This window comes from Protopterus annectens, chromosome 8.part1 (genome assembly GCF_019279795.1).
Source record: "Protopterus annectens isolate FY-2018-M chromosome 8.part1, PAN1.0, whole genome shotgun sequence".
NCBI lineage: Eukaryota > Metazoa > Chordata > Ceratodontiformes > Protopteridae > Protopterus > Protopterus annectens.
Genome location: NC_056742.1, coordinates 153,837,646 through 153,861,166, shown reverse-complemented (window position 1 = coordinate 153,861,166; position 23,521 = coordinate 153,837,646). Strand labels below are relative to the sequence as shown.

At 41.0% G+C, this 23,521-nt stretch overlaps 1 protein-coding gene across 1 annotated transcript in view; it reads left to right on the top strand.

Annotated features, from left to right (window-relative positions):
* Window positions 1-1,164: 1,164 nt before the first annotated feature.
* The window catches only part of ATMIN (ATM interactor), a 290,294-nt gene continuing 267,937 nt past the window's right edge, over window positions 1,165-23,521 (top strand). The window contains exon 1 of the mRNA XM_044081799.1: window positions 1,165-1,515. Within this exon, the coding sequence (XP_043937734.1) occupies window positions 1,288-1,515 (228 nt within the window). The 5' untranslated portion in view covers window positions 1,165-1,287. The remainder of the gene's footprint in view (window positions 1,516-23,521) is intronic.

Genomic DNA, 23,521 nt, shown 5'->3' with positions numbered 1-23,521 from the left:
TCACTTCCTCATCCCCTCTGTTCCCTTCACCAACATGCCCATTGAAATCTGCTCCAATCACCACTCTCTCGCCCTTGCGTCCAATCATCATGACTTCATCCAACTCACTCCAAAATTTTTCTTTCTCGACCATCGCACACCCAACTTGTGGAGCATATGCACTAACAACATTCATCATTACACCATCAATTTCCAGCTTCATAAACATCACTCTATCTGACACTCTTTTCACCTCCAAAACACTCTTAGCATACTGTTCCTTCAGGATCGCTCCTACGCCATTTCTCCTCCCATCCACACCATGATAAAACAATTTGAACCCACCTCCGATACACCTGGCCTTACTCCCCTTCCATCTGGTCTCTTGCACACACAATATACCAACCTTCCTTCTGTCCATCATATTGGCTAGCTCTCTCCCTATACCAGTCATTCTGCCAACATTCAAAGTTCCGATCCTTACTACGACAGTCCAAGCCTTTCTCCTCTCTTCCTGCCTTCGGCCATGCCTTCCACCTCCTCTCCTCTTTCGGCCAACAGTAGCTCAATTTCCACCAGCACCCTGTTGGCTAACAGAACTGGTGGCGGTCGTTGTTAACCCGGGCCTCGACCAATCCGGCATGTAAATATTTACTGGTGTCGCATGAATAATTTGGCCAAGATTTACACCGGATACCCTTCCTGATGCAAACCTCCCTATTTATCCAGGCTTGGGACCGGCACAAAGAAATGCACTGGCTTGTGCATCCCCAGTGGCTGAGTTTCATACTTATTATGGTGTAAAAAATAAACATTGATGCAAAATTTGCTGTTCTAGTAACTTAAGTCAATTACAGTAGTATTAAAAAACAGAATCTGATTTGGTCCCTACATATAATGAAATATACACATGCGGATATATATCTATATGTGCGTGATATAAATGAATATGTGTATGTATACATACAAATACACGTTGACTATAGTCACGCCCAAAATGATGTATGGGCAGAGAAAAATTCCATTTCATAATCAGTCAGGAACAGTGACAGAGTCAACACTTGTAACAAGAATATCAGTACTCAACTGTTTACTCTCGATACTCGTGGGCTGTTGTAAACCAATAAGGATGCTACATCATGTAACGTAACGCGTTAGAACCCGCGAATAGTAAGGCCCGGAGACTGTTGGGCAAGAATACCGGAAGTATTGGTCAGCTGTAAGTTTTTTTTCATACTGCATTGGTAACCACATTAGTAGCAGTGCAGCAGGAGCGGCAGCCGCCTCCCTTTCCTTGACAACATAAACATGGCGACTCGTGGACCGAATCGTGATACAGTAAAAAGCTGCTGTCCAGGTCATCATAGGAAAAATAGGCCCGGCGATTCAACATCTTGGGAAATTGTTAAACCGTCGATCACGGAGCTGACAAGGGCAGCTCGGACAAATATTCTTTGCACCGTGGAAGGATGCGGCAAAATTGTCTCCAACACCCCGGCTCTGAACATGCACTTGGTGAAGTCTCACAGGATTAAGGTGCTGTCAAGATGCCTTTCATTTTATGTTTATATAATTTCTGTAAACACGAATTTGGTGTATGTGTGGTAGAAGTGCTGTTACATTATGTTTGGTCCCCTGTTTATAAATGAAAATGGGTGCTCATCTGATTATGTGCTTTTAGAAAACGGGCAGCCAGACTGCTTTGTGCATTGTTCATACAGTTATCATACAAGGTTTACCATTCAATGTGATGAGCGTGTAGGGCTGTGGAATCACATACTCTTCTGTATTTACCATTTCCATTTGATTATTGTTTAAAAATTGTGCAGCTTCTGTAGCAGGTTACATTTCTAGCCGATATTGTACGCATTTTACAATACTCTTTCATAATATTTGTTCAGTCCAGACTCGACAAAACATGTCAAAAATGTTTTTTTATGAGACAGCGGAATGTTAATTCCTGTGAATTTCAATATTTCTTACCACTTAAAGATAACTGTTAGGCTGGCTGTGCTTTGGGAAATAATCTAGATTTAAAGAGCCTGTTGCACAAGTCACTTGAGGCTATAGATCAATATCTGAAACATGTATAATGTTCAGTTTACAGCAGCTGGAGTGTTGCAGACTTTTTGCCTGGTTTGGATATTTATTTTTGCAGTGCAGCTCATGCAAGAGTCAGCCTGTGTTCCTGATTGTTAATCATGGCTGTAATTCATGTCTTGGGTAACATTGATGTGTACTGTGTGAGTGTGTGATAATCCTCTTGTTATGTTTTCTTTTTGGGTTTGGTGGCAAAATCTGTAGTAATTTGTAAGTATGCCAAAAGAAGTGTGCTACGTCCTAAAAATGTTAATGTGAGAGTTGACTGTTAAAGCAAAGCAGCTATAGTTATCTCTTGTATTCCCCTTCCCCATTGTACTCCCACACCTACCTAATTTCACTGCGTAACACACTAGAATATGTAGCCCTAACAGAACTACAATCCAAACCCAAAATTTCACCGTTGCTCCCTAAACTAAGACTTACTTCACCCTCCTTAATCCTAAAGTCCTGATCCTGTACTAAATTAAAATCTCCTCTCCTCCTTAAACCTAAAGTCTAGATTGCTCCTAAGCCTAAACGCGTGATTGTTCCTTAAACTAATTGTGAGTAGGGTTTCTATGGTGTATGTTACTGTGCATGGGGGGGGAGTTGCCAACAGGTAAAAACTGCTTTCTGCATTAGAATTTTTTTTCTTCTTCTGCTTTCCCTTTTAGTACTTTATTTTTTTCTTAAGTTTCTGTATAAGTTTTAGTTTCTAGCTGTGACCTGCTGCCTAAGGCGTGGTCACCGCAGAACACTTCCATCAGCTTGGATGATAATAGGCATGAGAGCAGAGAGTGGTGCTGAGCAAGAATGCCAGCAATGTAATGTTAGTCACCAATTCTGTGACAGTGGATAATTCTTCTGTTTGAATTTGCTGTAAGAGAATAGATGCTCCTAAGTAAGATGAATGACTTGGACAGCTAGCAAGTGCAGTTTAACCAGTATGACTTGACAGCTAGCAAGTGCAGCTTAACCAGTATGACCTTACAAACAAGTTGAGGCCATGATGTTCATATCTGCCTTATGTTTTTAATAATGGTAAAGCTTTGCATTTCACATCGACAATTGGAATATTGTCGTTCAACTATATAGATATATTTGAAGGGTTTAAAAATACAGATGATACTACAATCATTCTTACACACAAAGTTAATATTTAAGACCTAGACACTGTGAGGCAAAATGGCATATACCAAAAATCAACTCACCACAAACCGTATCGTTACCCAATACCATACCTCTCCATCCGCAGCCAAACAAAATAAAAAGAAAGCCCCTTGAAATTAAGAACATCCAGCTAAAAAACCTGGGCACTTAATTATCATAATATTTGAATAACAAATAGCACCTAACACTTCCCACTTCCACTGGGAATTGCATTACTTCTCAGAAATGCACGTTTAAAAAAAGAATGACAAAAATAATGGAATATAACCACATTACCAAAGAGACACTGTAAAATTTGTAGACCTTCAGTGAATTGTATTGCAAAATTCTACCACACAAGGTCATTTATTTTGCTTAAGAAAAAGGGAGATGTAAGATGTGTCCTTTTTTTTAATGGTACCACTAGTATGTTGGTCATGTAGTGTGGTTTTCTGTGTACTAGACAGTTTCAAAAATCATGTGATGAGGGGATTCAAAATATTTGTATGAAGAAGAAAATAGGGCCGTATCTCCAAAAATAGGGACATCTGTGCAGAGGTAAATCATGCCTGAAAAACAGAAACATTTCTCCAAAATGGGCAGACCTCTTAATTGCACCTACCACACCTTCCTTGGCTACCAGTTTGCATCATACCAAGCTGCATATTCTAACATATGTGAAATCAGTGACTTATCAGTGATTGTTTTTCTGGTTGACAGAACAAAAGTACGGTCAATCCTGCAACCTTTTGCATTACAGTGATACTGAAGTTCTAGTTTTGATCCTTTCACGTATTCTTTTCATCTCTGATAATGGATGCAAGGTCTGTACCATTTCTTCTCATGTAAGAGTTGGATGCTTGTATTACATTTAATAGTAGGCAAGTAAGCAGCACTTTTAGTTCTTCGGCGATAGTACACCTAAGTTCCACTACAACCTGTTTGTTGGCTTAGAAGACTTCAGAAAATTGTTTTACCTTGAATTAGTGTCCACAGCTTCCCTTTTGTTGAACTGGGTGAAAATATGCCATGTCCTGTATGATTTAAATATATCTAGACTCAGCTGGATATGTGCATACCACCAAGGACAGCTTTCTTTACTTACTTTGAAGTCATAAAGCTTGCCTCTACTGAGTTAGAAGTGCTTCCTGATGTTTCCTCAGCTTGAGCGTTTCTCAAAGCGAGTGATCACTTTTTCTCAATAGTATAGCTAAGCTAGGAATAAAGGGGGCAGCTGCTCAGGGTGCAGTGTTAGGGGGTGCAGTTGACTGATCCTAATGTCTCTTCAGTGCAAATCTAGATTCAATTATTTACTAGAAATGTAGGAAACAGTTGCCTACAGTTTAAAATAAAGAAATGAGCTAAAAAGATTTTTTTTGGAGGGGGGGGCAGATCGGTGTATGGTACCAGGTGCAGTAATAGCTAGCTACACTTCTGACTTTCCTCTGCTTATCCTTGAACTTCCAGTATATTTTTAAATTAAAAGCTTACCTGAATTGAGTAAAATCTAAGATATTTGAGTTACAAAGCATCCTTTGGAGAATCCTTGGTACCGGTTTCAAACTAGGCATGATGCTGACACTTTTTTAAGTAGTGTTCTTGTTCTGTTCCTTATGTTGCTCAGTAATAGGTTGAAGTTTAGTGCAGAAATTAAATCAAAATGTGTATCAAAATACCCTTGTTCATTTGCGGAGTATGTAGTTGGCACTGGAAACAAATTTTAAAAGGTTTTAATAAAACAGAATAAACATGAAATTGGTCCCTCTCGGGACCCAGCAGGGTATAATGAATGGACTGACCATTATCTTGAACAGTCCTAAGGAGCAAGGCAAAAGTGAGGGCTTTATTCAGTAAGATGATTTTGAACTTTAGACACAGTTTTACATCATTTGTTAAAAGACAGAAAAAAGTGTCTCAATAAGCTTACTGTTGCGGTCGTTTTTGAGTTTTATTTTGTATATGGTGCCACCCTAGTAGTATTTGAGAATCTGGAGCCTTTGAAGAATGTTGTGTGTATGGAGCTAGATAGCATATATCAAGGTTTTAACAGTATAGAAAGGCTTAACTGTGTGTCAGTCGAGGTTAGAATCTGTTTAAGCTGATTTTGATGGGTTATTTAGTTGCAGCTAAGGATAGGAAAAAGCAGATTTCAGAGGATTTAAACAATTAAAATATTTATGCTTATTCTTTGTACTTTGCTGTGAACGGTTGTATGTGAAGGTGTACTTGTACTTATAATTAGTTACCTGTCTGATGTAATACAGTTATGATGTCCTTACATTCACTGCTGCAGTATTCATAATAGGTGGCGATTCCCTGTCATGGGAGCCCAATATCCGGCCAGTTGCCAAAGCCTACTGTTGCTTTAAGGTATGCCGAACCTCCTCCAAATGCTCCCCGTGTAGTGTAGGGCATAATGGTGACATTCGGGTGTACCATCCTCTGAACTTCTTTGCTGCCAGTCCGAATGTTTCTTTTAACTGTCAGTCTGTATGCTTACATCCATTTTCTGCCAGTTGCGGCTATTCCTCATGTTTTGGCTGCTTTGCTGAATGCTTTTTCCAATGCCTCTAAAGTGCCCGATTATCTGCCCCCTGCTCCCAAGAAGCCTAACTGTAACTTTTTTGTACAAATGTCCTGCTGCTGACCACTCTATTTTGTCTGTAGTCTCTGATAAACCATCTCAATGGCTTCCTTCGCCCAAATTACTGCCTTCTGACAGCAGACTCATGGACATAACTTGCTAAGAAGGTTTACACTTCTGCTACCCTTGCCTTTAGGGCTGTTAATTATCAGACCCAGATATCTAGGTATGTGTTGGCTCTTCTTTCTCAGGCCTGTCAGAGTATTTCTGATCTTCCAGACTCTGAAGGTAAAACTTCTGCTCTTTCCTTGCTATGGACTTCCTCTAAAGTGGTTCATCATACTTTCAAATGTAGTTATGATGCAGCAGATAGTTCTTCTAGGCCTGCTGCTTTTGGTCCAGTAATGAGGAGGTATTCTTGTCTTTGGCTTCAACCTTTACCTGATGATATTAAGACTAAGTTAATGGATGCTCCTCTGGATAATAAATTTTTGTTCGGGGAAGCAGCTGCTGGTTTATTTAAGTCCTGTCAGGATAAGGGGAAGGCCTTACAGGAGCTTGAACACGTGCTTTTCTCCTGTGCCTAAATTTCAGAGAAGCTACCCTTCTAAGCCAGCCTTTGTTCATAGGCAATTTCACCCTTCTGCTAAAGGTATAAAGGGTGGAAAACGGGCTCCTCCTGCTAAGGCCACTCAAACTTCAGGAATTCAGAACCCTTCCTTTCCCAGCTACATTCCTCTTTCTCTTTGCCTTTCTCTTTCTCTTCCTATTTTGCTTCAGATCTCTCAGGATTTTTGGGTTCTGTCGATCATTCGTCAGGGGTACTTCATGGTGTGGATTTCCCATCCTCCCCTTATAGACATTCCTCAGCCTCTTCGGGAACAACAACTTTTTTCCCACTTTGTCTCAGGGTAGTACTCACGAAGTGCATGTGTCCCAAAGGGGGAAGGGATTTACTCGAATGTTTCTAGTGGGCAGAAAAGTGGGCACTTGGAGACAAATTCTAAACCTCTCTCATCTCAACACTTTTCTAAAGGTGCCTTCTTTTTGGATGTTGTCCCTTTAGTCTCTGTTTCCTCTCTTGCTCCCTCAGGCCTGTCTGGATCTCAAGGACACTTATCCCCATATTCCAATCCATGAACCTATCTGCCCTAGGGCATTTATAAGCCTAGCCAGAGTGTGTTTGGCTTTCGCCACCCATTTTAAATTAATTTTGCTGTGTTTCTGTGTTGCTTGCTGGCACTGGCATTTTCAGTAATTTGCTTTGCCTTTTGGCCTTTCTGTTGCCCCAAGGGTGTTCACCTCACTCATGTGATTGTGTTTTGCAGGCTTCAAGGGATCCAAGTATTTACTTGGACAACCTGGTAATTCAGACATTCTCTCCAGAGATCCTTTTGGAAAGTATTCATTTTTGCATTTCTCTTCTTCAGAGTCTGGAGTTCACAATAAACTTCAAAAAATCTTCTCTGACTCCTTCTCAGTTTCATGTCCTTTTGAGCTCCAGGATTCAGATGGTGCCATTGCTGACATCCATGCCTCCTCCAAAGGCCTTAACTCTCATTTCTCACGTTGAAATATTTCTTGCCCTAGTTTGTATTACAGCAAGGAAGTTTCTGAGAGCATTGGGTTTCAAGGCTTCCACCATATAGATGCTCCCTCTGGCCAAACTCCACATGAGAAAGTTACAGTGGTTTCTGAAGTTAGTGTGACTTCAACATTGCGCATCCTCTAGACTTTGTAGTTCCTCTTCTTTCTTGTCTCTAGTTTGGGTTTGTAAAAGGCAGATCATGTCTCCTAAACCTGAGACTTCTTTGAAGCGGTCACCAAAGCCATAGATGAGGGTAAGGTGGTTGACACAGCCTGTCTAGATCTCACCAAGGCTTTCAACACCATCCCCCACTCTGGAATTATAGATAAACTTGCTAAACTAGGTATAAATCCCTATGTCACAAGATGAGTTGCCAACTGGCTCACTGACAAAACCCACAGTGAAAGTAGCAGACTCCAAGTCCGACTTCAGACCAGTGACAAGTGGAGTACCACAGGGTTCAGTCCCTGGTCCTCCCCTGTTTGGTATCTACTTCTCAGAAGTATAGGCTAACACAGAACGTCTTTGGCTAACGAAGTTCGCTGATGACTGCAAATTAGGAGCCATAATCAAAACACCTTAACGATGTGGACATCCTACAAAAGGGCCTCACTGAGACAGATGCCTGGTGTCAAAGCCATGGCCTCAAGCTCAATGCCAAAAAGTGCATTAAACTCTGTACCCATGAACTACCACATAGGCTGTAGTCTACTTAACACCGAAAGTGTGATAAGACACCTTGGGACACAGGTGGACAGTAGTATCTCCTTTGATAATCACATTGCCACAGTAGTCAGCAAATCCTTCTGTGTGGCACACCTCATCACAAAAGGTTTCTCATCCAGGAAAAAAGAGGTCATTGTTCCCCTGTACTCACACTCATTAGACCCGTTATAGAGTACAATGCCCCTTTTGGTATGTACCTCACAAAACCTCTACAACAACTAGAAAGGCCACAGAAATACTTCACAAAGAGTATTACCGGCCTCAAACAGATGCCCTATGTAGACTATTTCAAAAAACCTCCAGCTTTACTCCGTCACATACCGCCTACTCAGAGGCAATCTCTGCCTAACATACAAAGCTATGTGAAACCCAGAGCTGTTGGACATGCTCCACTTAAAGAAATCCCAATCCCTCCAAGCTAAATGCTCTAGGGACCTAAACCTTGTCACCACAATAAACAGAACATGCTGGAGGGCTAGATTCCTGTCCCAGAGACTTCCCATACTCTGGAACAAACTACTTATCTATATCAAACAAAGCTCCTCATTAACACTCTTCAAGAAAAGTCTTGATGATTGGATGGGAGATAGGAAATTCACCCCGGGGATCACTTCTGTGGTTCTGCTCGACAGGGTCACAAGAAAATAATTTTCTTGTGTGGTGAAAGCCAGGGTACCTTTTTGCCTAGGCTTGTATAGGCCCTAGGGCCAATAGCCTAGTACCTACCTATGAACTTCTCTGGTGGATTCAGCAGTTGTCTCTGAATCCAGGGCTCCCTTTTTCACACACCAGCACTGCCTTCACATAGAAAAACCACACACCCACCTTCACGGAGGCTGTCAATAAAAATCTACCCAAGCAGCAGAGACCTCCAAGGCAGAAATGCACTTGACCACCACAACACAACACTAATCAAGACGCACACAACTCTCCTAAAGAGTGTGCCACTTAAAGCCCCTAAGGTAAAACAGCATGCCCAACACACTAGTCATAGGTGACTCGATAGTGAAGGCACACTGATGTCCCACTCACTAGGTTGAATAAGGGGAAAGTAACAGCTGCCTGTCAGGTACCAGGATTCACCACATAACGCACGCACTCAGGTCCCTTAACAACAGGTACAAATATGACTCTGTCATTGTACATGTGGGTACGAATGACCTGAGACGTACCTCCCTGGACTGCATGAAGAGAGACCTGGAGGAGCTCTCGGATTATGTAGCGTAAGCTGGTATGACCATAGCCCTGAGCAGCATCCTACTATCACCCAGGATGATACCACAGTACAAGCCGAAAATGATTGACTTCAACAATTGGCTAAGTTTCTGCTGTTATTCTAAGGGGATCCAGTATCTGTCTGCCTGGGATGACATGATTGACAGACATCGATGCTTTGCCAGCGATGGCCTGAATATGTCACCCCTGGGCTTCTGGATATTGGCCAAGGCTCTTGCCACACCATAATGCCTTTTTAGGCGATGTTTCAAAGAACAAATTACCACCGTAACAGCTGCAAACAAATGCAATCTGAGGGTCATGCTGCTCATCGCTAGAAGTCTAAATCTCAAAATGCACTCGCTCAAAGCATTCCTTAAAATGGAGAACATTGATGATTGTGCTGTAACGGAGACCTGGTTCAAGGCAGCAGAAAGCACCCCTGCACTACCAGGCTATAACTCACTCCACACCTTTAGGCCCCAGAACTTGTACCGAGGTTCCAAAGGCGGTGGTGTTTCCATATTCATAAAGGTTGCGCACACCTCCAGACTGGTAGCCCAACATAACGCATCAGAGATTCTTCAGGTGCAGCTAACATTGGGTAAGACAATGATTTCAGGTTGTAGCCCGCTGTAGGTCCCCAACCACACTCCACATTCCTAAGCATCCTGGGGAATATTAGGGTCCAACCTAATGCTCTCATACTGGGTGACTTCAACTCCCCCTCCATTAAGTGGAAAAACTACTCGTGTACCAATACACTTGCCCAATGTTGGAATTTATTAATTCCAATGCCCTGGACTAGCTCGTTCTTACCCCCACTAGAGGTAGCAACATCCTTGAATTGGTTAATACTAACATGGGCAACCCAGTAGTCAACTCCTCCCTGGATAGATCCGACCACAAACTAATCGCCTTTGGAAATCCACACCCCCCTCCCCCGCAAAGGTAACCACCATGAAAAACTTCTCCAAAGCTAACTTTGTGCACCTAAAAATAGAGGTGGCTAACTTCACGGCACCCATGCAAATGGAGAATTGTTGCATGACCGCAGAATCATACGTTAATGCACTGTATGAACATGTACACAAATGCATGGATCTCACCATACCCAATAGAACCAAGATGCTCTCCTCCAAAAAAAAGGAAGTCAGTCTAGTGATCCCCTGCCATAAACAAACTCTACAACAGAAGGAGAAAACTGATGCGGAATAAGGTGAAGTCCCAAGACTGGAAAAACTCTCTTATCAGCCTCAACAAAAAGTTGAGATCCCTCATCGAATCCTCTAAAGCTAGCTATGAAAACAGATTTGCAGCAGATAGTAAAGACAACCACACGGCCTTCTATAGCTATGTAAAGAATCTCCACAGCAATACCCAGATTTGCTCTGAGCTACTGCAGAGTGGTACCTCCTATACCGAGCCAACCAATATTGCCAATATACTGGCCAACAGATCCCCCCCCCCCCCCGCAAAGGACCAATCACAGTACCAGTAGATTGCCAGGCATCCAGTATTATTGCTGCACAGGTTAAAAACAGCTCTGCCCAGGGCCGAGAATACAGCTTCTATGGGACTGATAATATCCCTGGCTGTGTTCTACATGAGCTACAGAGTGAACAGGCACCGCACCTATGTGCCCTGTTCAATCACAGTCTCACCTCAGGCTTTGTCGCACTGCGACAGTCATCCCTCTCCACAAAAGAGGAGCGACTACAGACCCTGTGAACTATTGCCCCTTTAGCCTGACAAGTCTGGTATGAAAAGCCATGGAACGCATCATCGTGGACCTAATAAACAAGGATATAGGGAATCTCCAAACTCTGGATCCTACACAGTTTGGTTTTGTGAAGGATAGATCACGCCTGCTCAATCTGGTCAACTTCTTTGAGTCAGTCGCCAGAGCTGTGAATGAAGGCAAGGTGGTTCATACAGCCTACTTTGATCTGGTCAAGGCCTTTGATACCATTCCCCACTCAGGAATCATAGAAAAACTGACTAAGCTAGGCATCAACCCCTATATCACTAGGTGGGTTGCAAACTGGCTCACAGATAGAACCCACAGTGTGAAAGTAGCTGACTTCAAGTCAGACTGCCGACCAGTCACAAGTGGAGTACCACAAGGTTCGGTCTTGGGTCCTCTCCTGTTTGGTATCTACTTCTTCTCTGAAGTCCAAGTCAACACAAAGGGACTCTGGCTGACAAAGTTCGCAGATGATTGCAAGTTGGAAGCTATTATTAACTCCTCAAGTATTGTTGACATCCTGTAGAAAGGCTTCACTGAGACCATCAACTGGTGTCAGAACCATAACCATAAGCTCAATGCCAAAATATGTGTTGTCATCCCCTTTGGGGAAAAACCCGGTTCCCATGAATTACCACATCAATGGTAGTTCACTGAACCCAGAAGGCGTTATAAGAGATCTGAGAACACAGGTTGACAGCAACCTCTCTATTGACCACCACATTGCCACTGTGGTTAGAAGGTCCTATGTGGCACATCTCATTACTTAGGGTTTTTTCTTCCAGGAAGAAAGAAGTCATTGTCTCCCTCTTCTCTTGCCTCATTAGGCCAGTCATCGAGTACAATGCCCCATTTGGCATGTACCTCACTAGACACCTGCAACAACTGGAGAAGCTGCAAAAGTACCTCACAAAGAGGATCCTAGGCCTTACTTGTCCTATACGGACAGACTAAAAAAATTCCAACTATTGTCTGTCTCATATCGCCTACTTAGAGGCAATCTCTGCTTGACTTACAAAGCCATGTCTGTCCCAGCTCTGTTAGAAATGCTACATCTAAAGAAATCCCAATCCCTCCACACCACACGCTCGAGACCTCAACCTCATTACCACAATCAACAGAGCATGCTGGAGGGACAGGTTCATAACCCAGAGACTGCCCGTGCTATGGAATAGACTTCCCATACATGTCAAACAGAGCACCTCATTGGCCCTCTTCAAGAGAAATCTTGATGAGTGGATGGGAAATAGAAAATTCACCCCAGGGATCACTCCAGTGGCTCTACTCGACAGAGGCACTGGGAACTAAGGTTGAGTGACACGATGCCAGGGTAATCCTTAGGGCTAGGCTTGTAAAGGCTCCAGGGCAATTAGCCTAGTACACACCTATGAACCTATGAACCATCCCCACCTGCCCACACTTCAGCTGATACTGTAGGTGAATAGTGTTTTGATTCCTCATGGACACTTTTTTCTGAAGATGTGCTGCAGGTCCTGCAGAAGGACCTACTACTAGGAAATCCTACTTATCCAAATGGGAGAGGTTTTCTATTTGTTGCCTCTCTTGTAACCTGAACCCACTTACTGAGGATATTCCTTTGGTTCTGTCTTATTTGTGTGAGTTGCTCAGTACTGGTTTGGACTGTTCTAAGGCCCACTTATCAGCTCTTTCTGCTTGTCTGCCATTAACTCTCTTTTAGCTTCTAGATTTGAGGTTAAATAATTTCTAAAAGGTGTCCTTAATATTCGACCTCCCTGGAAACCTGTTCCACTTCCCTGGAATCTTGAAAAACTGACTTTTTGGGCTCCTTTTTGAGCCTGCTGTTTCAGCTTCCTTGCAGCATTGCTCTTGGAAAACTAATCTTTTGTTAGCTCTTACTTCTGCTAGACAGGTGTCTGATTTGCAAGCCCTTATGGCTTGTCCTTTGATTTTCCAGGAGGACAGGGTGTCCTTGCTTACTAATCCCTTCTTTTATGGCCAAAGTTGTTAATTAGTTGCAACTCTTATTTACCTACTTTTTCCCCCCTCTCCGCAATCTGACAGTGAGGGGGTGCTGCATACTTTTGGATCTGCATAGAAAACACTCTGATTTTATTTGGTTAAGACTAAGGCTATTAGAAAATTTGATCAGTTGTTTTTCCTTTTGTCCTAGGTCTTTAGGATTAGCTGTATTCCAGCAAACTATTTGATTTCAAAGGCTATTTCTCTGTTACACTTTTCATGGCAAGGGCCTTCCTTCTTCTGTAAAGGCTCATTCTACTAGAGCTGTGACTTCTTCTCGTGCTTTTTTCAAGGGCTTGGACACAAATTCTATTCATGAAGCAGCTACCCGGACTTCTGTACATGCCATTCAACTTGTAGTGTTTGGTGAAACTTGTCTCCAGAGGTAGAGCTGGGTTTTGCTACAGCCATTCTTCGTGACTTCTTAGAGGGCTCTGCTGCTCCTTCCTCCTCCCAAGTTTCTTCTTGAGCTTTGACACCGTCCCATATGTTATGAATACTGCGGCAGTGAATTTAAGTACATTGTTCGGTTGTAAAATCTTACCAAAACAGTAGATGAACTTGTTTTCGTCAGTGCAGTATTCAACTCCCTCCATCCATCTCCCTAATCCTTTTCCTTCCTGGATGTACAGGTTACCCCTTGGGTTTCCTTGGACTTGTGTTCCTACTGGGGCAATCTGTTCTGAAGCTGGTACAAGTGAACATCACTTTTATGCCCTAGGCTATGTAAGGAGTGTTTGGATGACATTCGGCCTAGCTTAAAGCAACAGTAGGCTTTGGTAGACTGGCTGGATGTCAGGCTTCCATGGCAGTGAATCCCCATATGTTATGAATACTGCATTGGTGAAGGCAAGGATATCTACTGTTATGGTAAAATTTTATACAACTGTACTTTCCTCTGGTGGAGGAGTCTGTTTTGAAGTCTAAATTGTTTAGCATGCTTGAAATGTTAGCTATTGCATCTGATTTCCTGCCGCGTTTCTATAAAATGTATATTTTGCTTCTGAATCTGATGCCCTTCATGTTGTAATTAAAAGCTATGTAAGGTCCAGTCCTATCCTCTGAATATTGTTGTTAAGATCAGAAACTCTACAACTTTTCTGCAGGTATTGGTTTTGCTGCAACTCTTCTAATTTATTACTTGGACTAAAGAAAGCATATCCAATTACTTATCCTTCACAGCATCATCTATTTTACTAGAAATTATATTTTATAGTTTCACCATTTTTAAGGAGTCTGTGAGAGCAAGCCCCCCCCCCACCAAACTACGAAGGGTCAGATTTATTTATTTATTTTTTTAAGATACTCTTTGCAACCACGATTAAATGACTGTCCTCCAGTGCAGATGTACCAGGAGCACCCCCTTTGTCTCCTTTCTCCCAGTTCTTCTCATTTTAAGCATCCTTCCAGTGGTGGGAAGAATTTAAAGTGTACTAGAAAACTGAGAATTTATTTGATTGATGGTTGAGGGGGTGTATTGAAAAAAATACCACAAGTCAGGATGTTTACCAAAAACTGTATTCCAGCCTGTTCTAAAAGCATTTGTCTTGTCTGTTCAAGGCAGGACTTTTGACAGTGGTGTTACAAAAGAGGGTTGTCTCCAGGGTTTTATCCATATACCTGACTTCTGTGGTAGAAGCACTTGGGGTAGTGAAATCTATACATATTTCTATATGGATTACTTTTCTGGTCTGACACAGTTTGGAGGTGGTGGTGGTGGTGGTGTGGGGGGGGGGGGCAGTTGTCAGACAACTGATGAGTAATTACCATGTTCCTTTTGATCTTTCAGCCAGTGAGGAAAGACCTGTTTTCTTATTTGGTTTGGAAGGTTTTTCCTGCATGCCACGTTAAACTCTTAGCTGGCAAGGATCTTTTTACGACTATGTAAAATGTACAGAACTTTTATTTCCATCAGCCTATGCCTTCAAATTAGAATGTTCCTTTTGTTCTGAGTCACAGTGCAGGATACTAGGCTCCACACGAATATATTCTAGTATTATCTAAGGTCTCTCTGAAATGATTTAGAGGATCATCATTTGCTACTGATTCCTGTTCAAGGAACTTGAGTGGTGACTTCCACACAACCAAATCTCTGTCCTCCAATTTTTATTTTTGTCTTCTGGCCCACTTTCTAAAAGTGGATTTGTCTAATTTGGATAGTGGGCAGACTTGCAGTCATAGACGGTGTAGAGGATGTGGTTCCCGTCTCAAATCATATTACACGTCAAACTGAAGGAGATGCCAATTTTTTTCTGGTCATTTGGGTATTTAGAAAGTTTCTTTGTCTAGGGTTTCTTCAGGTTATAAAGAAAACCAGCACAATGATGTGGTACACAAACAAGCCGTGCAGTTCAAGGTCAAGTAATTTTTTTGCAAGTTACCCCTGCAGTAATGGGGAAGAAGCATTATTTTCTAAACCTTTAGATTATGGCCAGAACCTAGCTTTAGCAGATCAGCTAGTTTGTACTGTGTCCTGAACAGTGATGAACACGTTTGTGATGACAGATTTCTAACAGGATGCTTTTTTTGGGGAGGATTAGAATTTGCTGTTTGCATTTCCTTCAGTATTATTGACTCAAATAGTTATTCTAAAAGCAAATGTGGGGGTGGACCCAAGATGGGAGAGTCTCACCAGCTGTAAAGAGCTCTGCAGTGGATTTTATTATATCACAGGAAAAAGTCAAACTGCAACATGTCTTTTTTTTTTTTCTCTCAAAAACTTCATTTTACCTTGGAGATTTATTGAAAATGTCCTGTTCTGTCTTGCCATCTAAAAGAGAGAAACAGAGTTCCAATAAACTCTCTCACTTTGTTTCCTTGAGGAAAGACCTTAACTAACTTTCAACAAAAATGCACAACTTCAGGATAAATTTGATGAAAAGTATATGAAACAAATTCTAAAAGTTGTGATACATAATAAGAGTATCGTAATTAAGTACACTGAAACTGCATTGCCTGATATGGATGGTCTAAATCTGAATTTCAAAACTGGTCAATTAACAAGCTAATAGGCCTAGAAAATTGTGAACTGAAGACGCAATCTTCAAAACTTCTGTTTCCCTGAAAAGCTAGAAAATCTTCAGGAGGAACTCTTTTTTTGGTATTGAGAGAGCTCATTGTTCCCTAGGTAAGCCAATTTTCTCAAATATTGAGTCCCCACCCAGATCTTTTGTCCCCAAAAGTGATTTTTTTTTTTTTTTTTTTTAAATGCATGGTCAAAGTTTCCATTAAAATATGGCCAAAATATTATATGATTGATTGTGATTTGCTGCTAAGACTGTGGAGGAAAGAAAAATCCTGGCCACTAATGCTGTTCTACTTTGAGAGCGTTATTAATGCTTAGCTTTTATATCCTACCAGAATCAAAATATTTCTACAAAAATCTTTAACCCCAAGAATTTTCATGGACATAGTAAAAGCCACATTACAACAGTACAGATATACACATTACAACAGTACAGATATACATACCAGATCGGTCAAGGCCAGGGTTAACAATGACCGTCACCAGTGCTGTTGGCCAACAGGATGCTGGTGGTAATTGGGCTACTGTTGGCCGAAGGAGAAGAGGGCCAAGGCATGCCCGAAGGCAGGTAAAGGCTAGGACTGGGATAGTGAGGGTCGGAACTTTGAATGTTGGCAGTATGACTGGTATAGGGAGAGAACTAGCTGATATGATGGACAGAAGGAAGGTTGGTATATTGTCTGTGCAAGAGACCAGATGGAAGGTTGGTATATTGTCTGTGCAAGAGACCAGATGGAAGGGGAGCAAGGCAAGGTGTATTGGAGGCGGGTTCAAATTGTTTTATCATGGTGTGGATGGGAGGAGAAATTGTGAGGGGTTATCCTAAAGGAACAGTATGCGAAGAGTGTTTTGGAGGTGAAAAAAAGTGTCGGATAGAATGATGTTTATGAAGCTGGAAATTGATGGTGTAATGATGAATGTTAGTGCATATGCTCCACAAGTTGGGTGTGCGATGGATGAGAAAGAAAAATTTTGGAGTGAGTTGGATGAAGTGGTGATGACTGTACCCAAGGGTGAGAGACTGGTGATTGGAGCAGATTTCACTGGGCATGTTGGTGAAGGGAACAGAGGGGATGAGGAAGTGATGGGTAGGTATGGTGTTAAGCAAAGGAATGCAGAAGGTCAGATGGTAGTGGATTTTGCGAAAAGGATGGACATGGCTGTGGTGAATACATATTTTAACAAGAGGGAGGAGCATAGGGTGACACACTAGAGTGGAGGAAGAGGCACACAGGTGGATTATATCTTGTGTAGAAGGGCCAGTCAGAAGGAGATTGGAGACTGTAAAGTGTTGACAAGGTAAAGTGTAGTTAGGCAGCATAGGATGGTGGTTTGTAGGATGACATTGGTGATCAAGAAGAGGAGGAGGAGGAGTGTGAGGGCAGCACCAAGGATCAAATGGTGGAAATTGAAAAAGGGTAATTGTGAGGTGGAGTTCAGGGAAGAGTTAAGACAGGCACTGGGTGGCAGTGAAGACTTACCAAATAGCTGGGTAACTACAGCAGAGCTAGTAAGGGAGACGGCTAGAAAGGTGTTTGGTGTGACATCTGGAAGGAGGACAAGGAGACCTGGTGGTGGAATGAAGTACAGGAGAGTATACAGAGAAAGAGGTTGGCGAAGAAGTGGGATTGTCAAAGAGATGAAGAAAGTAGACGAGTATAAGGAGATGAGGTGCATGGCAAAGAAGGCTAAGGATAAGGTGTATGAAGAGTTGTATGAAAGGTTGGGCACTAAGGAGGGAGAAAAGGACCTGTACCGATTGGCTAGACAGAGGGACCGAGCTAGTAAAAATGTGCAGCAGATAAGGGTGATAAAAGATAATGAGGGAAACGTACTTACAAGTGAGGAGAGTGTGTTGAGCAGATGGAAAAGAGTACTTTGAGGGGCTGATGAATGAAGAGAATGAGAGGGAGAGAAGGTTTGTTGATGTGCGAATAGTGAATCATGAAGTGCAGTGGATTAGCAGGGAGGAAGTAAGGATAGCTATGAAGAGGATGAAGAATGGAAAGGCTGTTGGTCCAGATACCTGTGGAAGCATGGAGGTGTTTAGGTGAAATGGCAGTGGAGTTTTTAACTAGATTGTTTAATGAAATCTTGGAAAATGAGAGGATGCCTGAGTAGTGGAGAAAGTGTTTTGGTACCGAGTTTTAAGAATAAGGGTGATGTGCAGAGCTGTAGTAACTACAGAGGGATTAAATTGATCAGTCACAGCATGAAGTTATGGGAAAGAGTAGTGGAAGCTAGGTTAAGAAGGGAGGTGATGATTGGTGATCAGCAGTATGGTTTCATGCCGGGAAAGAGCACTACAGATGCGATGTTTGCTCTGAGAGTGTTGATGGAGAAGTACAGAGAAGGTCAAAAGGAGTTGCATTGTCTTTTTGGACTTGGAGAAAGCGTATGACAGGGTGCCTAGAAAGGAGTTGTGGTATTGTATGAGGAAGTCGGGAGTATCAGAGAAGTATGTAAGAGTGGTACAGGATATGTATGAGGGTAGTGTGACAGCGGTGAGAGTGACGGATGCGTTTAAGGTGGAGGTGGGATTACATAAAGGATCAGTTCTGAGCCCTTGCCTATTTGCAATGGTAATAGAAAATAGTAATAGACCACCACTTCAACAGAATCCTTAGTTAGTCGAACTGAAGATGAATAGTAGAAATAAAACTTCGGACTCTGCACGACAAAATAAAATTAAGAATTTATTTGGTAAGCGCTTTCACGTACTTTTCAATACGCTTCCTCAGACCATAAAAACAGTAGTGCAACTATGTATTCTTATATAGCAGCTACACAAGCAACAATTAATTAAGCCAGTAAGCTTAATAAGCAATTAATTAAGAAAAAATGAGAAATCTTGACTTAAAGATACATTAACATTAAAAACAAACATCCATCAGCAAAGCTGCTATAAACCTGCTCTAAAAATGCAGAAAAAAAGAAACTAGTGATACTGATATGAAATATTAAAAAAACATACAACTAAAATGCTATAAGTTTATATTAAAACATTTCAATACATGCATTAAAGCTAAAGGTACATATAGAAAATGCATGAAGGTATGTGTTATCAGCACAATAAGTAAGTTTAAAAAACTAAAAAGTATGGAATCTTTTTACTTGTGAAGCTTGCAAAAAAACATGACCATCAGGCAAAAGGAGAATGTCTAAAATGCCACTATTCATAAATAAACTCACTTTAACTTATAAAAAGAACATACAAAAACAAATCTACAAGAACCAAGTGAAACTGTAAGCCTATTGAACAAACAGGGGGTAACAGGGGAGAAAACTTGGTAAAAATGAGGGAGGGAGGGGTTAGAGCAGGAGAAGGAATACATGAAATATAAATTCATGAAATACAAAAATGCTATTCCAGCTAAATCTCATCTGCGTGTATTAAGGTATGATTTTATAGAAACATATAGGTTTAAACCTGGTGGATAATGCCCTCTCAATCTCAATATCCATTTTAGTTCCTTTAGTTCAAGGAAATTCTGGTAATCTCCCCCTCTAACATTGGGTGTTACAATTTCTAGCACCCTGAACACAAAGGAATGGTTAGGGAAGCATTGCGTGTTTTGCCAAAGCATTTAGTTCATTCATTTCTTTATATCATAGGTATGATTGTAAATCCTATTTTTAACTTGCGCCGTAGGCCTATATAAAATGCAGGGCAATGTACACCGTGGCTAAATACACTAACCTGAAGTATCACAGGTAGCAAAAAGCCTAGGTTTGAAGGTATATTTTATTTCTGGATGTACAAAAATTTGTTCCTTCGTAATAAATTTACAGTAGTTACAGCGTCTACAAGGAAAAGTACCCAGCTACATGAGAAATGGTGGTGGAAATTGGTCTATCAAGCAATCTTTTAAGGTTTTGTTGTTCCTATATGTAAAATGTGGAACATTTCCTACAAGTTGTCAGTGAAGGTATCTGTCATAAGTACCTTCCAGTTGTTATTTATCTCTCTAACAGTACAACTATCATTAGTATAGGTGGTAACAAAACTTAACCTTTCAGTGGAAAAGGTTCACAGTGGTGTGATGTGATGAGCATGTGTGATACAAGTGGAGGCTCTACATCTTTGAGTAGTTGCATCCTAATTGTTCTTACTAGATTGGGATCATAATGTCTATCTATGAGTAGATGTTCTAATTTATCTGCTTCAGAAATCAAATTTATTGGATCCTTACAAATTTTTTGAAGCCCAATAAACTGGCTTTTAACTACCCCTTGAATACATGCAGTGGGTGCATGCTATCATAGTAATATGGTATTCCAGCAGGTCTTTCTAAACAAAGTGGAATTCAAGGAGCCATTTCTTATGTCCAAAGTTGTATCCAAAAAGTTCACAGAATCAAATGAAACTTGTGCTGTGAACCTAAGGAAGGTTGTGGTGGTTTCTAAATAACTTTTAAAAGTAAGAAAATCTTCTATGGAACCTTCCCAAATCAATAGGATATCGTCAACAAAACGGTAATAAGCTATAACTTGCTTAAAAAGTGGGTGAGTGAAATCATAATCCTTCTCCCATTTGTACATAACTAGGTTTGCATACGTATTTGCACAAGGGGTGCCCTACCTAGTTATGTACAAATGGGAGAAGGATTATGTTTTCACTCACCCACTTTTTAAGCAAGTTATAGCTTATTACCGTTTTGACGATATCCTATTGATTTGGGAAGGTTCCATAGAAGATTTTCTTACTTTTAAAAGTTATTTAGAAACCACCACAACCTTCCTTAGGTTCACAGCACAAGTTTCATTTGATTCTGTGAACTTTTTGGATACAACTTTGGACATAAGAAATGGCTCCTTGAATTCCACTTTGTTTAGAAAGACCTGCTGGAGGAATACCATATTACGCTATGATAGCATGCACCCACTGCATGTATTCAAGGGGGTAGTTAAAAGCCAGTTTATTAGGCTTCAAAAAATTTGTAAGGATCCAATAAATTTGATTTCTGAAGCAGATAAATTAGAACATCTACTCATAGATAGACATTATGATCCCAATCTAGTAAGAACAATTAGGATGCAACTACTCAAAGATGTAGAGCCCTCCACTTGTATCACACATGCTCACCCTCACATCACACACACCACTCGTGAACCTTTTTCCACTGAAAGATTAAGTTTTGTTACCACCTATACTAATGATAGTTGTACTGTTAGAGAGATAATAAATAACAACTGGAAGGTACTTATGACAGATACCTTCACTCGACAACTTGTAGGAAATGTTCCACATTTTACATATAGGAACAACAAAAACCTTAAAAGATTGCTTTGCGATAGACCAATTTCCACCAAACCCATTTCTCATGTAGCTTTGGGTACTTTTCCTTGTAGACGCTGTAACTACTGTAAATTTATTATGAAGGAACAAATTTTTGTACATCCAGAAATAAAATATACCTTCAAATCTAGGCTTTTTGCTACCTGTGATACTTCAGGGTTAGTGTATTTAGCCACGTGTGTACATTGCCCTGCATTTTATATAGGCCTTACGAAGCGTAAGTTAAAAAATAGGATTTACAATCATACCTATGATATAAAGAAAATGAATGAACTAAATGCTTTGGCAAAACACGTGCAATGCTTCCCTAACCATTCCTTTGTGTTCAGGGTGCTAGAAATTGTAGCACCCAATGTTAGAGGGGGAGATTACCAGAATTTCCTTGAACTAAAATGGATATTGAGATTGAGAGGGCATTATCCACCAGGTTTAAACCTATATGTTTCTATAAAATCATACCTTAATACACGCAGATGAGATTTAGCTGGAATAGCATTTTTGTATTTCATGAATTTATATTTCATGTATTCCTTCTCCCTGCTCTAACCCCTCCCCTCCCCTCCCCTCCCCCTCATTTTTACCAAGTTTTCTCCCCTGTTACCCCCTGTTTGTTCAATAGGCTTACAGTTTCACTTGGTTCTTGTAGATTTGTTTTTGTATGTTCTTTTTATAAGTTAAAGTGAGTTTATTTATGAATAGTGGCATTTTAGACATTCTCCTTTTGCCTGATGGTCATGTTTTTTTGCAAGCTTCACAAGTAAAAAGCTTCCATACTTTTTAGTTTTTTAAACTTACTTATTGTGCTGATAACACATACCTTCATGCATTTTCTATATGTACCTTTAGCTTTAATGCATGTATTGAAATGTTTTAATATAAACTTATAGCATTTTAGTTGTATGTTTTTTTAATATTTCATATCAGTATCACTAGTTTCTTTTTTTCTGCATTTTTAGAGCAGGTTTATAGCAGCTTTGCTGATGGATGTTTGTTTTTAATGTTAATGTATCTTTAAGTCAAGATTTCTCATTTTTTCTTAATTAATTGCTTATTAAGCTTACTGGCTTAATTAATTGTTGCTTGTGTAGCTGCTATATAAGAATACATAGTTGCACTACTGTTTTTATGGTCTGAGGAAGCGTACTGAAAAGTACGTGAAAGCGCTTACCAAATAAATTCTTAATTTTATTTTGTCGTGCAGAGTCCGAAGTTTTATTTCTACTATTTGCAATGGTGATGGACAGGTTGGCAGACGAGATCAGACAGTCCCCTTGGACTACGATATTTGCAGATGACATTGTGATCTGTAGTGAGAATAGGTAACAGGTGGAGACGACCCTGGAGATGTGGAGATGTGCTCTAGAGAGAAGAGGAATGAAGGTCAGCAGAACTAAGACAGAATATGTTTGTGTGAATGAGAGGGAGGATAGAGGAATGGTGAGGATGCAGGGAGTAGAGGTGGCGAAGGTGGATGAGTTTAATTACTTGGGATCAACAGTTCAGAATAATGGTGAGTGTGGAAGAGAGGTGAAGAAGAGAGTACAGGCATGATGGAGTGGGTGGAGAAGAGTGTCAGGAGTGATTTGTGACAGACTAGTACCATTAAGAGTGAAAGGGAAGGTCTACAAGAGGGTAGTGAGACCAATTATGTTATATGGGTTGGAGACAGTGGCATTGACAAAAGGCAGGAGTCAGAGCTGGACGTGGCAGGAGTCAGAGCTGGACGTGGCAGAGTTAAAGATGTTAAGATTTGCACTGAGTGTGACGAGGGTGGACAGGATTAGGAATAAGTATATTCGTGGGCCAGCCCAGGTTGGAAGGTTTGGAGACAAAGCCAGAGAGGCAAGATTACGTTGGTTTGGACATGTGCTGAGGAGGGATGCCTTGTATATTGGGGAAAAAGATGCTAAGGATGAAGCTGCCAGGTAACAGGAAAAGAGGAAGGCCTAAGATAAGGTTTGTGGATGTGGTGAAAGAGGACTTGCAGGTGGTTGGTGTGACAGAGCAAGATGCCGAGGACAGGAAGAAATGGAAACAGATGATGAAGAAGATGATAATAAAAGCCACATCTTAAAAAAAATAATAAAAATACAACACGGCCACAATTTCAGAAGACATGGATTGGA